At 47.0% G+C, this 14,724-nt stretch overlaps 1 protein-coding gene across 3 annotated transcripts in view; it reads right to left on the bottom strand.

The window, feature by feature from the left end:
- The window catches only part of GNAQ (G protein subunit alpha q), a 317,449-nt gene extending 304,541 nt beyond the window's left edge, over positions 1-12,908 (bottom strand). The window contains exon 1 of one of the 3 annotated variants that reach the window (XM_045469051.1): positions 12,773-12,908. In XM_045469051.1, coding sequence (XP_045325007.1) covers positions 12,773-12,908 — 136 coding nt within the window. Of the gene's footprint in view, positions 1-11,920; positions 12,108-12,342; positions 12,418-12,772 lie in introns of those variants that run through there. The other 2 variants (XM_045469052.1, XM_045469050.1) reach the window with 2 other exon arrangements.
- Between the last annotated feature and the right edge of the window lie 1,816 nt (positions 12,909-14,724).

The following is a 14,724-nucleotide window of genomic DNA, read 5'->3' on the forward strand; positions in this document are numbered from 1 at the left end:
TAATTTGAGTAGCAATTCACAGATAGACTCTAGGGATTTAGAAAAACCTTAGACAAGAATCTCTGTTCCCACAATAAGCATGGCCTGGAGTGGAAAGCCCTTATAGCAAATGTGTTTCTCAAAGGACACAGCTGGTGATTTTCATGAAAATATATTTGGAATCAAGATTTCCTAAGCAATACTAGTAACGAAGTCCTATGCTTTCCCCCATTAAAATGCAACCTTTTGTCAAGAACTGTATGCATAGGGAAATACAAATTGCTTATCAGAAACGAATCAAGCAACATATAGGTATATTCTCTCACAGAACATGGGAAACTTTGGGGACTTGACGTTACAAGAGACTAGTATGTGCCCAAAATTTTTAGTCATTTCTAATGTGCTCTGGATAACATCTCAGGTGGTGACCCAACACATAATATAGGAGGTGCAGAGGACATGCCATTTATTAGTCTGGACCACAGCAAGGGCCGTCCATCTCCAGAATCTGTGTCCTATCTGAGTTGGCTCCAAGAGGATCCGGTAGCTTGGCTAAGTGTTAGTTCTTGACCCATTAGGAATCGATTGGTAATGAAAATAAGGGTTGATTTCAAGTATCTTTTGTTTCTGCTCTTCCTATTTCTGTTCTCAAATTATTCAAATTATTCAAAATATATTTGCCTAAATTTTCGAGTCAAGAAATCCTCATAACTCGATTCTATCATGAACAAAACACCCCATTTCAAATGCTGGTCATAAATGGAAACAAGCTTCAGGGCTTATTGAGTAATCTACTCCCTGGGCTTGGATGTAATAGCCCCAGAATGTGAACAGCTCCTAAGAGAACACAATCAATTGACAGGTGCCTTGATCAGCTAAAATTACAAGATTACTTCCATGTATTACATGCCTCCACAGTGAGTGTGAATCCACTTTGGCAAGACTCTCTCAGGCTACTATGTATCCACTTATTGCCTTGGGCAACTGACAGGTTAGCTCTATTGTAGGAGAAGCAAGCCAGGTGAAAGCAGATTTCCTGCACAAGGATCTCTCAAGAGACATTCTAATAACCCATTGCCAGATTAGCAGAGTTCTCAGTACAGTAAGAGATGCATTTCTGTCACCTTAAGCAGCTGCCAGGTTAAATACACACACACACACACACACACACAGAGGAATCATGGTGTACATTTTCTTTTTAATGTGTGAATGGTTTTTCTCAGGACACTGCTTGACATGAGTTTTGTGCCTGGTCTATTTAACCATCTCTGGGGGTAAAAGGTCAGGGGAGGACGCATGCAACAAGAGCACCTCCCACACAAGCAGACTGCTGCCCCTGCTCCTCTCCCAATCTGGGATCGGGGAAGCAAGGGCACAGGAGACGTGACCAGATGAGGAAATGCAGGGGGGCAGTGGAGCTCATAAGAGAAGCTGCATTGGCCTGGCACTTTCCAACCACAGGCCAACGCACACAGCACCTCTCTGTTGTTCTCCTTTCCTTCCTCCAGAGTCTAGCGAAGACACGACCGCACCACCCCTCCAGGGAACAACAGCCTCTGTCCAGCCAAGCCCCGCCAGACTCCCATTACTCTCCTTCATCTGTGACTGCTCTCCTTTTCCCCTGCACCTGTCCAACTCCATATCCAAAATCAAGCTGACAAGATAATGAGGAAGAGGCTGCGGCCGGGAGGAAAGCAGGGGTCGATGAGTGCCAGACCCCTGCCGGGCACCTCCAGGGGAATTGGGCTCTTCTGCAGACCTAGGCTGTGAGTCTAGCTGTTCTTTCTTTGGTCACAGAGCCCTTTCTCCAGAATGCAGACAAGAGACACAGGAAGTCGCCTCCTTCAAGTTTCTCTGAACATGGTCATGACAACTAAGGGCAGTTCAGAAAAACAGTCCACTACCTGTTTTTCTGATTTCAATAAAGGCCCCGTGAAAAAAAAGATGGGCACAGGAATGTAAGAGGAAATGGACACAAATGCTCTGTTCCTGGGTTGATTCTAAATCTCCCCTGAAGGTGCTAGAAAAGGAGTCTACTGGCTCCCACTACACAGCAGTCCCCCAAATGTGCTCCACCAAGGTGTGAGGCACTCCTGGAGCCCAGACTCAGATGACCGACCCGCTCTCACTGAAAATGGCAGAAACGGGCTTGGGCAGCAGGTTCTCTGCAAGCAAATGGAAAGCATTGCTTAAAGCCCAATGAAGGGGAAAAAACTAGTAGCAGTGGGTCAACGACAGCGGTCTAAGGGTACCCACGAAAGCTCTGGGGCAGGGGCCTGAGCAGGGCAGCACTTGAACGCTGCCTGGTCCGCAGGCTCCACCCCTGCGCCTGCCAGGATATCGCCCTTCCTGCAGGAAGCAAGAGACCCATGCTGATATGACAGGAGGCTTTTGATACCATTCCCTGTGAAGGCAGTGAAACTATCAGCGGCGTGACAGGCGGCATGGGGGCCGCTCTGGCCAGACTCGCTGATGCCTCCTCACTCTTCCCCGGAGCCGCCGAGCCTCCCGCAGGGTGCTCAGGGTGTCTTCCGGAAGGGAAGGAGAGGACGGTGAGGGCAGCCAGGAGTCCACCAGACCTGCCGATGCCTCCCGGAGGGACTGTCACCACTGCAGAGGGTTGGGGCTCGGGGCCCCTCATCCAGGGATGAGCCTGGGCAGAAGGTGGCCAAGAGGCCAGAGCTGCAGACGGGGAAGCAGAGCGAGTTTCAACGTTCAGACAGCCGTGAGGCTCGGTCCAATGTCTTCATTCTACAGGTCTCTGTAGAAACAGTCCAGGAACAAATCCTTTTCCCTGAAGAAACACCTTCACAATAGTTCAAAGAGATATAGGGCAGGACCGCTTGACCTCCCTTTAGTTACAGGTTTTAGAAAAAACACACGAAAGTAAACCAATGTGTGTGTGTGTATTTATTTACCCAAATAAACTTCCACAGCGCCTGCTACTGCTTCTCTGTGCTTGACCAATTCTCAAAAAATATCACGAGTGTTAGAAAGACAAGAGTTAAACCCGTAGCAAGTACCCTGGCATTCTTTTAAGGGCAAACTAGGAACAAGAATTAAAGTCATCCTGTATTATTAGAACAAGTCACAGGAAATGGGTCAGCTCTTTAGGACAAGAGGAAAACTGCACTTACCATCTGCAGAAAGAACGTGTAGTATAATGAAGCCGCTCTGGAAAGGGGAGGTCCTAAAATATCCGTTCAGAGGGTCAGAAACTAACATTGTATCTTTGCCTTAAAAAAACAAACCCCAAAACATGCTCAGGCTGACTGGGTGTAACAAAAGCAAAGGCCTCTGCTGATGCTACCCACCCCCCATCTGTACAGAAATACAATTAGAGGGGCTTTAAGGCTCTCTAGGTACGGAGATGAGAACGCTCACATCATGAAAATGGGGAAGATTCGCTCTTACTCCACACAGGCCTACACGCACCGTCCTCCTTTCTAGCAAACGCACTGCATCCTATTTTGAAACCCAGTGGGGTGTGATAGATTATCCAGCACTGGCTCACTCACTCTCTGCTGGGAATCGTGAACCAGTCTCCAGTCCCTGCCCTCTGGAAAAGGAAGGAGAATTCTACATTTTGTTCAGTAACAATGTATTTTGTTCCGGGGACTCAAGTGTTGCTAAAGAGAGTTAATTATCTCCTACAAGCACATTCACAAGTGCCCTTTTAGTGTAGTAAAGCACCCAACTTCCCCTCACCAGCTCACAGCCACATGTTTGAAGGAAGCGCCAACTTGGAAGGTCCCTAAATCTTAAAGAAATGTGCGTGCCAGGGAGTCTAAGAAACCCTTCCTGGCACCAAAGGGCACTGGGATGAAAGGGTAAATGAATGGGCGGTGTTTGCACAGAAGGGGGTTGTAGCAAACAGCTGGAATAACGGGCGGGTAAGCCACTCAAATGCTTGTCTTATTTTTTTCAATGTTTGCTTTTGAGAGACAGAGAGAGAGAGAGAGAGAAACAGAGTGTGAGCAAACAAGGGGAAGAGACAGAGGGAGACACAGAATCCTAAGCAGGTTCCAGGCTCCGAGCTGTCAGCACTGAGCCCGACACAGGGCTGGAACCCACCAACCATGAGATCATGACCTGAGCCGAAGTAGAACGCTTAGCCGACTGAGCCACCCAGGTGCCCCAAAGTGCTGATCTTTAGTTGCAGTCACCAGGAAGTATACAGAAGATGCCAGCAATCACCCTGCTTGCCCTAACAGCAAAAAGAAAGGTAGGGAAGAAACAATAAAGATTTCATCAGAGTCTTGAAAATGTAAAAAAGCAAAAGAAAAACTCTTGATTTTTTAACTGGTGGTGATCAAAAAAAAAAAAAAAAGTCAAATTCCAGGAAGAGGCAATTAATACATGATTTCAGTTCTCTAAAGGGAAAAAACTCGAGGCTATTTTAGAATTATGCAGGACTATGTTTCTAAACATCACTATTCACTTCCTGCAACAGAGCCAAAAAGTCTCACTCTCGCTCTTTCTGTGGATCAATTATTGTTCCTTTCTGTGAGGTTTCAGGAATACAATGGCATTAATGACATTCCTGTTCCCAACCGCACCACAATCTATTCCGCACTTCCTTGAAACAACTACTTTGTTTCTTAAGTAGTCAAACTGCTCACAATCCAAAATTAATCCTGTAATAAAGGTGCATGGAATTTTTAAATTTCAAAGGACCTGTGTAACAGTTTTCCATTCAAACTGCTGCATGCACTTCTATTGGCTTTTCAGGCCGAAACAATATGAGAACGCTCAACTGAATCACTCCCGCTAGACAATGAATGAGAAGCAGGACCAGGAGACAAAGACTATTCCGTTGTTAAAACCCAACTGCTAGGGGCGTCTGGGTGGCTTGGTCGGTTAAGCGTCCGACTTCGGCTCAGGTCATGATCTCACGGTCCGTGAGTTCGAGCCCCGCGTCGGGCTCTGTGCTGACAGCTCAGAGCCTGGAGCCTGCTTCGGATTCTGTGTCTCCCTCTCTCTCTGCTCCTCCCCTGTTCATGCTCTGTCTCTCTCTGTCTCAAAAATAAATAAAGGTTAAAAAAATTAAAAAAAAAAAAAAAACCCAACTGCTTTTATTGTGCCCCAGGTGGCCCACGAAACGGCAAAGAGGAGTGTGGCAGATGGAGAACATATGGGTGATGCACGTTAGACGGAAGCAAGAAGTTTACATGCATGTCCTCTGATTGCCCTTTCTTTGGAGAATCCAGCTGCCCACCCTTCTGTGCCCACAAGCCCCCAGTTACTGACAACAGAATCACTGTAAACTGAGCAAGGCTTTGTCTATGCTGGGATACAAAAACAAAACACCCAAAGCCGCCATCTTTGGCCTCAAGGAGCTTCCAACCCAATTAGTGCTCAGGGCAAGTGGTCAGTAATGACTTCTCATGGTTGAAGGCATTTTTGCCCATCCGCTCCTAGGAAGTAATTCTCAAGATCATCTGCTTTCTCCAGTTGTGTAATCCCCGGGAAGCTTGTACAATGGCCTTGAGACTATTTTGGCTTTTTCTTTGTATTAAGAGCCAATAGAAAAGCCAATGCCAGGAAGGATGAAACTCAGAAGGACATGTCTGTCCGAGGGCGTCTACTGGGAAACAGCAAAACTGTGAAAAGTACTTGTAGTCTTCGTCGCTGACGAGTAAGAAATAAGGAGTATCTCACACAGCACATTATTTTGCATAAATGAGGGGCTTAATACTTGCTCGTTTGACCAGCATTCTCTATGCAGCTGTTCTTTCATAAGATATGCCTGATTTAAAAAAAAAAAAAAAAATGGAGGAAGTGTTTATTTTCCAATAACTGGCAAGTGTTTGTGGAATAAATGAATTTGAAGTATGTTCTTAACTTTATTTTTAAATCACACGAATTTTGTTCTTAAAAGTTAACCATGAAGTCTTTGAACAAAATATTCTGCTCTGATCTCAGAAATTATTGGGGCGCCTGGGTGGCGCAGTCGGTTAAGCGTCCGACTTCAGCCAGGTCACGATCTCGCGGTCCGGGAGTTCGAGCCCCGCGTCAGGCTCTGGGCTGATGGCTCAGAGCCTGGAGCCTGTTTCCGATTCTGTGTCTCCCTCTCTCTCTGCCCCTACCCCATTCATGCTCTGTCTCTCTCTGTCCCAAAAATAAATAAACATTGAAAAAAAAAATTTTTAAATAAAAAAATAAAAAAAAGAAATTATTGCTAGGTATAAAGGTCAACCCCAGAGCTAGTCAGTGAATTCAGATTTTGGTTCTCAGCATCAAAATACGGATATTTTTGTTTGTCAGGTCCAGATCCATGGCCAACCACCTAGAATTTAGGAACTCATTTCCAACAGCATGGTTAGGTCTTTTTTTTTTTTTTTTTTTTTTTTTTTTTTTTTTACTGCATGATAGATGAGAAATCAGACAGATTTTTACATATTGGTAACATAACAAATCAAAGGTGATTGTGGAACAACTTCCTATCATTTTATTAGTAACAGCTGTTCACGCAAAACAGTGTTTGGGTCTGAGAACAGCTCTGTCTTCAATGTTACTCCATTCGGCAGCACAGGAGAAAACATTCACTGTTTACTGAAGTCAGTTATTGCCACAGATTTAATTACCAGCAATCACACTTTTTACCTTCTATTGCTATTTCACACTTCCCTAGGATGAATTCTGCAAAGATCTTAACATTGCTTAAAAGCCATGGTACCAGTTTCCTTTTGACAAATGTCATCACCCTCCCAGCTGAAACAAGGAAATTAGACTTTAAATTTGTTGCTACAAATACTTGTATTTCCCTCAAGCCAAAACAGTGTCTGGAGCAAACAGGCTCCCTTCCTCCACCTCCTTAGGAAGAAAGCAATCCTAACCTTCTTAAAATGGCTTCTCTCTCCCAAGATGTACCATTTGAGTTCCCTGCTTTTCCTCTACAACACCCAGTCAACATTTCCATTAATGTCAACAGAACTAATCACCTCCCCTTAAAGAAAAATTAACATGAATGCTGGAATCAAAATCATCCTTGGAAAATCTAGTTCATTTCTTCTCAAGTGTAAGTTTGCCTGGATCATGAAGAAAAATCTGTTCCTTTTTTCTGCTAAGTTTAGCATAGCACGCAGCCACACAACTGTGAAAGCTGTTTCAGGTCCTTAAAAATTCATCTGTAATAAAAATCATAACTATATTGAATAGGCACCTACAAAATCGAATATAAACCATCTCCTATAAAGTGGAGCTGTGTTGTTGTTGTTATTGTTGTTGTTTTTTAATGAGAAGGAGGCTATCAAATTTATTTGTAATAAACAAAATGGCCACTAAATTATTCTTCTGGTTCTCCTTTCTAAATTTACCTAAAAAAATCTGAATCGATATATAGGGGATAACTTCACTGTTCAGCATGGTTTTAACATGTGCCAAAGCTCCCATAGGAAGAAATGACATGTAAGCAGAAGGATGAGTTCCACGGCAGATCTAGACAATGGATCTACGTGGCTCAAAGCAAAAATCTTACTCTGAAGGCTTTGCTGTAGTCAGAGCTACAATTCTGATTCTTATGAGGGATGCTAACACTCCACCCTTCGGATAGAAACTATAAGTCCCGTGTTTCAAACAACAACAACAAAAACAAAAAACCAGAAAGAAAAAGAGGAAATGCATCCAAATAAATCCTGACATTTAGAAACATATTTAACATTTGGAAGCAAAAAGAGTAACAAAAATAAAACTGGTTGGTTTTAAAGCAGCCTCATGAACACCATCGTTTGGTATTTCCAGGGAGATGCTGTCATTAGGGCTGCGTACAGGGATCCTTGCCTTCCCTGGTTCTGAAGGGCCGTCCTAGACAGCCACTAACTTCTAGGTTAACTCAGACCATCAACATCCCCATTCTTCTCCAGTGAACTCTACAGAGGGGTCGTGGGGCAGGCGCTTTTATCCACACCCACACGAATGAACTCTCCATACAATCTAAATCTGCTAGGCAATTCCCAGCCTTCTTGCTCTGTAACTGTACAGTTTTCAGTACAAATATATACCTCTCAATCAAAAATATTCCATCTGCCATTCTTTTTTAATTTTTTTCATGTTTGTCCATCTTTTTAACTTTATTGATTTTCTGAGAGAGCACAAGTGCATGGGGGAGGGGTGCAGAGAGACAGAGAGAGACAGAGAGAGACAGAGAGAGAGAGAAAGTCCCTAGCAGGCTCCACACTGTCAGCACAGACCCTGACATGGGGCTTGAACACATAAACTGTAAGATTATGACCTGAGCCGAAATCAAGAGTCAGATGCTTAACCCACTGAGCCCCCCAGGCGCCCTCCATCTGCAACTCTTAAAACTCTGTATTTGATCATTGTGGTTCTCATTTAACTGTACAGATAAATCACAAAAATCTGTGCAACTGCCACCTGTATGCTGGAGAATTTAAAATTCACTCTGTTGAGTATATCATGGGGAAAGTGTATGACCAGAAGATGACAGGGTTAAATTAGCTTCTACACGATAAAAAGTAAGCAAGATATCGAATGGTTTCTTTTTTTTTCTTTTAAACTTTCATACTTTAAGCATGACTGTTACCATTCCCAAATTCATCCAGCACAGAACTGTAATACACTGGTTCAATGTGTGATGTAACAACTTACATTAACACTTTCTATCCTGGAATGCACTTACATCCAACAGGCTCAAAGAGTTACATTCAATTGTTTAAAGATCATGATTTTATCTGCCACATATTAAAAGCATTACATATCCCTGTGTTTCCATAATTTATTCGTTACTTCATGCTCCCAATTTGTCGGGGGGGAGGGGGTTAATAAATAAATGTACTCACTCAAGAAACATTTATTGAGAGCATTCTATGAGTTAGGTATTGTGCTAGAAGTTGGACTATCATAGTGAGCAGTACAGACACAACCCCTAACCTCATAAGCTACTGGCCTAGAAGGGGAAGAAAATCTACAATCATATATGTAATTCAGTTAGAAGATAAAGAACATACATTCTTCCATGTAAGACTGGCCTAAACTCTGCCTATTTTCAATAGGTGGAATTCAATCAATTAAAAAGGTTTGCTAAATCTTCCCATTTGATGATTAAGATCTAAAGAGTAAAGATTTTAAAAACATGTAAAGTAAGAACAGATTTAAGAGGGAAAAGATATATTTTCAAGGAACTAAAAAAATTTTCTGCATGAATATCTGTGACCGAATGCAGGGATTCAAAGCCATTTGTTATACACAGACTTAAAGACACATTAATATTGAATAGTGTGACCTATGTACTACAAATAGAAATATTTAGGGGCGCCTGGGTGGCTCAGTCAGTTAAGCGTCCAACTTTGGCTCAGGACATGATCTCACAGTTCATGTGTTCGAGCCTCTCATTAGGGTCTATGCTGACAGCTCAGACAGAGCCTGGAGCCTGCTTCAGATTCTGTGTCTCCCTCTCTCTCTGCCCCTCCCCTGCTTGTTCTCTGTCTCTCAAAAATAAATAAATGTTAAAAAAATTTATTTAAATAAATATTTAGTTAGTATTAATACTGATCAATTAGAGGAAATACAATATACTTTATACCTACAAAGCATATAAAACTTCAACCAAGTTAAAATGTTCTCTTGCATATATACGTATATATGCAAGTTTTCTTTGAGCTGGCAAGGAAAATACTTATTTAAATAACTTCAGAGAAAGAATATGGTAAAGAAAACAATTCAGAACTAAATATGGTGTTTTATGGTGGTAAGTTTCTGGGTTCATTTAAAAAAAGAATAAAAAATCAAAATATATTAGTACAGGATTGGAAAATACATTGTCGTAATTGCTGTGTAAGTATCAAAAATTCCAATTTTTGATCAAAGATTCCAATTTTACTGCTATACTTTCATCTAGGCAGTTCCCTTTCTAATTCTTTACGCTAACACATAAAATAATTATGTGAACAATGCAAAGATCACCTGCCAAATAAATCCATTTCCACTAAAATGATGTCATGTCTTAAACTAAAATTTACTTTGACAATAATCTTATACTGAATGTCATTTAAATCTAAGAGTGAACCCTCGATTTAAATAAGGTAGTTAGAAACATCAGTAAATCTTTAAACTGTGTAAGGATAAAACCCGTAGCCTCCTTTGGACAGGTAGGAAAAGGAAGCTTCAGTGAACTCATCAAAGCAGCTGATCCAAGAGCAGCTCCTCAAACAGAAGCCCTCCCGGATATTTGGTTCAAGTCAACCATTATCTTCCTCCTGGACTCAAAAAACTGTGAAATCAGAAGCCCACACACACAACACACACACATACACACACCCCTACATTTAGGAGAGAGTATTTACTGTAGAAATAGTGTAGGTATCACACTCCTTCCGCTACAAAAGCAACATATCTAGATCACAAAGCTGTAAGAAATAGTATGTGATGCCTAGGGATCATGTTCCTAACAAAAAGTTGTACAATTTTTGAATGTTACTAATGAATGTAGGTGCTAAATTAATGTCAGATTTTCCACTCCTTCTGATAGGCCATACTTGGGGGCTGGCACAAGGCTGTATTAAATCCTACTCAAATATCTAAAAAGAGACCAAGTTCCCCATTACTACCACTTTAGTAGGAAAACTGTTAATTTTTTTTCTCATAAAATTATCTCCAAGTGCATTTTTAAAACATCATATGTTATTTCAATACACAGTATGTAATTATGGCCGTATATGTGTATTTCCCTCAAAGTCTTCCTCCTAGATAATCTAACCTAGGCCTTCCAACAGACAAACCCCCTGCGTTCTAATTCCAGCTGCTGACACCTAGAGCTGTCACATTTCAGGAAATAGGGATGGCTTGAGAGATCTCAAATGCTGTATTCACAGCTAAACATAAACAAAGACTGTAAACAGGGCAAAAGAAAATCCCTTCTGAAGTCTCTCTAAAACACATGCTTTTTCCCTTCATCGTGCACTTGTACACTCTATGCGTATTTCTCTTCCCCTATTTTTCCCAATCTTGAGAATTTGCAACATATTCAATCACACATTATTCAGCCATTAGAAGTAGCCCAAAATGAGAAAAAAAAAACATTTTTTTTAATCTTAATATTCCAAATGCAGTTTTCCACTCCCCTGGCTTCGTTCCCTAAAGCCCACCTCTTTTATCCAATGCTCTGCCTTCTGTTCTTTACAAACAAGTATACATTTATCTAATCTGGTTTCAAGACATAAAGCATGACATGTAAATTAACCATTTGTAACTGTCTGTAATGATTATATTTTGTTCCCTCTTGTAAGTGATCCAGTACCCAAGCAGTTCAGTCCCAAAGGCAACTGGTTCCTTGAACCAGGAGATGGAATGCTCAAGAAAGAAAACGCATGCTTCTTCAATCTGAATTGACAACACAATCTTTCTTTCTTCCAGACATGTCTGAGGAACATTTATTATACACGCAAATATCTTGAACACAAGTGCAGGCATTTTTCAGGCCTGTTACTGCAAAGCTGTTTATTCTTCCTACCACCATAGCTCAGAGTTAGGTCACGCTGGCTCCTATGTGCACCCTGATCCTTGATTCTGAACAGTCTCTAAAAGATAGTAATCAATAGAATTCCTCTTTGAGAAATGGCATTTTCTTGATAACTTTGTGTGAAGACAGAACGTTGGGTTGTTGTTGGGTTTTGTTTGTTTGTTTGTTTGTTTGTTTTAGAGACTGAAGGGAAATTTTTGCTCCACACTTCCCGTTTTCCTTCTAGCCTAGATCCCAAAGATATTAAAATGCTGTCCGTTTTAAACAAAAGGTTTCTATTTGTTTCCGGGAGAGTAACTGAGAGGCTGCACTGGTTTTCAGTAGTAACTATTGTGAATTCAGGCCTGCATCTGGGTTGCCTCATTAAACAAAAGAAACCCGTCGCTGTCAACAACCACACAGCACAACCCTCCGTATCCCTCCTTTTTTTACTGGAAGAAATGGTGCTGACGAGAAACAAACCTGTCACCATCCACTGGTCAAGAAACTCTTCTGGATCCCTCCTTTCGGTGGTCTGGTGGCTAGAGAGCAGCAGCACTTGTGTGACACATTTGAGCTTGCCTGCCCGCCCCCCCACCCCGAAATATATAAACCCCCTTTCTTTAGAGAGCCAACCACTAGGCTCCCTCATCATCACTCCATGGACAATCCAGTCGCGAGTCTGACCACCATTCCCCCCAGACTCCCACCACTGGAAATGGATGCACACAGGCAACCCTACCGCAGGCAGTCCCCCAGTGTGCCCCGGCTCGGATCGCCACCCTCGGGCCACATGCACGCACGCACACACACGCACACACACCACAGTTCCCCTCTCCGGCACGGGGCGCCACAGCAAAGACACTGGAAGTTCGACCCCGCTGCCCACCTTCCCACCCCCGCACCTCTTCCCCCGAAGGGATTTGCCATTTAGCAGATGCACAGCATAGAAACGCGCTCCCGGGAGGCACAGCCCTCAGGATTACCAAAGGGCACACGCCGAGGCCCGGGACAGGGCAGCCCCGACCCCTCTGCGCGTGTGTGCTTGCGCGCGTGCGTGAGTGTGTGTGTGTGTGTGTGTGTGTGTGTGTGTGTGTGTGTGCGCGCGCGCGTCTGTATGTGTGTGCGCGCGCGCGTGTGTGAATGTGCTGCGCGCGCGCCCGCGCGGGTGCAGGTAGTGGCCGGGGACGCGCCCGCCGAGGGTCCGGGCGAGCCGCGGGCGCCCGGGGGCGGGGGCCGCGGAGGGCGGCTGACCCTGGGGGCCGGGGGCGGCGGGCGGGGGCCGCGGAGGCCCGGCGGGAGGGCCCGAGGCAGCCGGCCCCGGGCTGTACTCACCGAGCAGCAGCAGCTTGAGCTCCCGGCGAGCGTCCCGCTTGTCCCTGCGGAGCTGCCGCTCGATCTCGTCGTTGATCCGCCGGGCTTCCTTGGCCTCCTCGCTCAGGCAGCACGCCATGATGGACTCCAGAGTCATTCTTCCAAAGTGCCTCCGCTGCAGCCCCGCCGGCACCCCCTGCTCACACGCGCGCACACACACCCTCCCGCCCTCGCTCCCCCGAGGCAGCGGTGGCCGCCGAGCCCCGCCGCCCGGGCGCGCGTCCGGGACGAGCTCGGGGAACGGCCGCGGGGGCCGCGGCCAGGGCCGGGGCCACCAGGTGGGCCGGGGGCGCGGCGGGAGCGGGCGGCTCGGGCCGCCGGGAGGAGCGAGGCGGGCGCGGGAGGCGGCCGCGGGCGCTGGCTCGGGGGGCGCGCGAGGGAAGGCCGCCGCGCCCGGCCTCGCTCAGACGCCCGCGCCTCCTTCCCCGGGAACGGGCGGCCCGCCTAGCCCCCCGCGCCGCCGCCGCCGCCGCCGCCGAGGCTCCCCTAAGCCCTGCGCCCGGCGGCGAGAGCACATCCACCGGGGCGTCCCCGCAGCGAGCGGCCGCCGACGGCTCCCCGCGCCCGGCGCGCCCGCTCCTCGCTGCCGCTTGACACGGCTCCCGGGCGCCCTGGGCCCTGCCCGCGCCCACCGCCCGGCTCGCGCGCAAAGCCCGCTCGCCGGCTCGCCCGCCGCGCGCTCAGCCGCCTCCGCCTCCGCTCCGCCTCCGCCAGACGCCCACCCCCGGCCCCGATTGCCAGGCGCGGAGCGGCTGCTCACTGCTCGCCCTCCCCCTCGCCACACACACACATTTTCTTCTTTCTCTGAACTGGAGCACAGATCCGGGAGGGAGGCGGCGGCGGCAGCGGCGGCGGGAGGAGGAGGGGAGGCGGAGGGAGGGGATGGGCGCGGGAGGAGGGGAGCGGGGAGGCGGCGCCGCCCGGCCCCTCCTGGAAGGCTTTCCTGGGCTCGCAGCCGCCGCGGCGCGCCTCCCAGTGCGGCTCTCGCCTCGCCCGCCGCTCCCCAGGCTGCGCCGGCCCCTCGGGCTCTGCGGGCGCCTCCCGCTCCCGCGCGCCGGTGGGGGCCGGCGGGCGCAGCGGTCACGGCCGCCCCCCGGGGAGGGGCGGGTCGGGGCCGCCGCCAACCTGCCGTTGCCCGCCCGGGCGTGGTGGAGCAGGAATATGGCGGCCTCTGCCTGCTGCTCGGCCCCCGGCCCAGGAACGCGGACTCGCGGGAGGCGGCCCCGCCAGCCCCCCAGCCCGGGCCGGCTCCGCGAACCGTCCGCGCTCGCGCCCCACCACTCCCGGGCCGCGCGGGTCGGCGCCGCCTCCTGGCCACTTCTGGGCTCTTTCCCGTTCCTATTTCCAAAACGCCATTCGGTTACAAAAGTATCTCGCGTCACCTCTGACCCCAATTCGGTCTTAGATACACTCGGTCGTGGAGTGCGACTGGGGAAGGAGGAACTGTCACCGGTTTCCCGGGGGGGGGGGGGGGGGGGGGGGCAGGGAGGGAAACTGTCCACAAAGTTACGAGAGATACACATCTAAATCCTAAGCTGCAAACGAAGCTGTCCAAGTTTCCAAGAGCCTCCTGATGGCTTCCAGTTTATATGCCATTGAGGTTGTTTCTGTTTTGTTTTGTTACAAACTCTTCTGGAAAAGGCACACGATGTTTAACAGCCAAGTGATCAAATTTGCCCTTCTAGACCGAGGTTGAATTATGCTCGATTTACAGGAAAATGCAGAATCACGTGGAAGCAAAGGGAAGAATCAAATAGAAAAAAAAGGGGGGAGGGGGGACAAGATTGCCCCAGCAGAATCCCATTCTAGTATTTTGGTTTTCCACTTTCAATTGAGGCAGTTTACTTTAAAATGTTTGTTTATTTTGTTGTGATGGTCGACTGATAAATGGCAAAAAAAAATCTCCTTGCTCA

Source organism: Leopardus geoffroyi, chromosome D4 (genome assembly GCF_018350155.1).
Source record: "Leopardus geoffroyi isolate Oge1 chromosome D4, O.geoffroyi_Oge1_pat1.0, whole genome shotgun sequence".
Taxonomy (NCBI): domain Eukaryota; kingdom Metazoa; phylum Chordata; class Mammalia; order Carnivora; family Felidae; genus Leopardus; species Leopardus geoffroyi.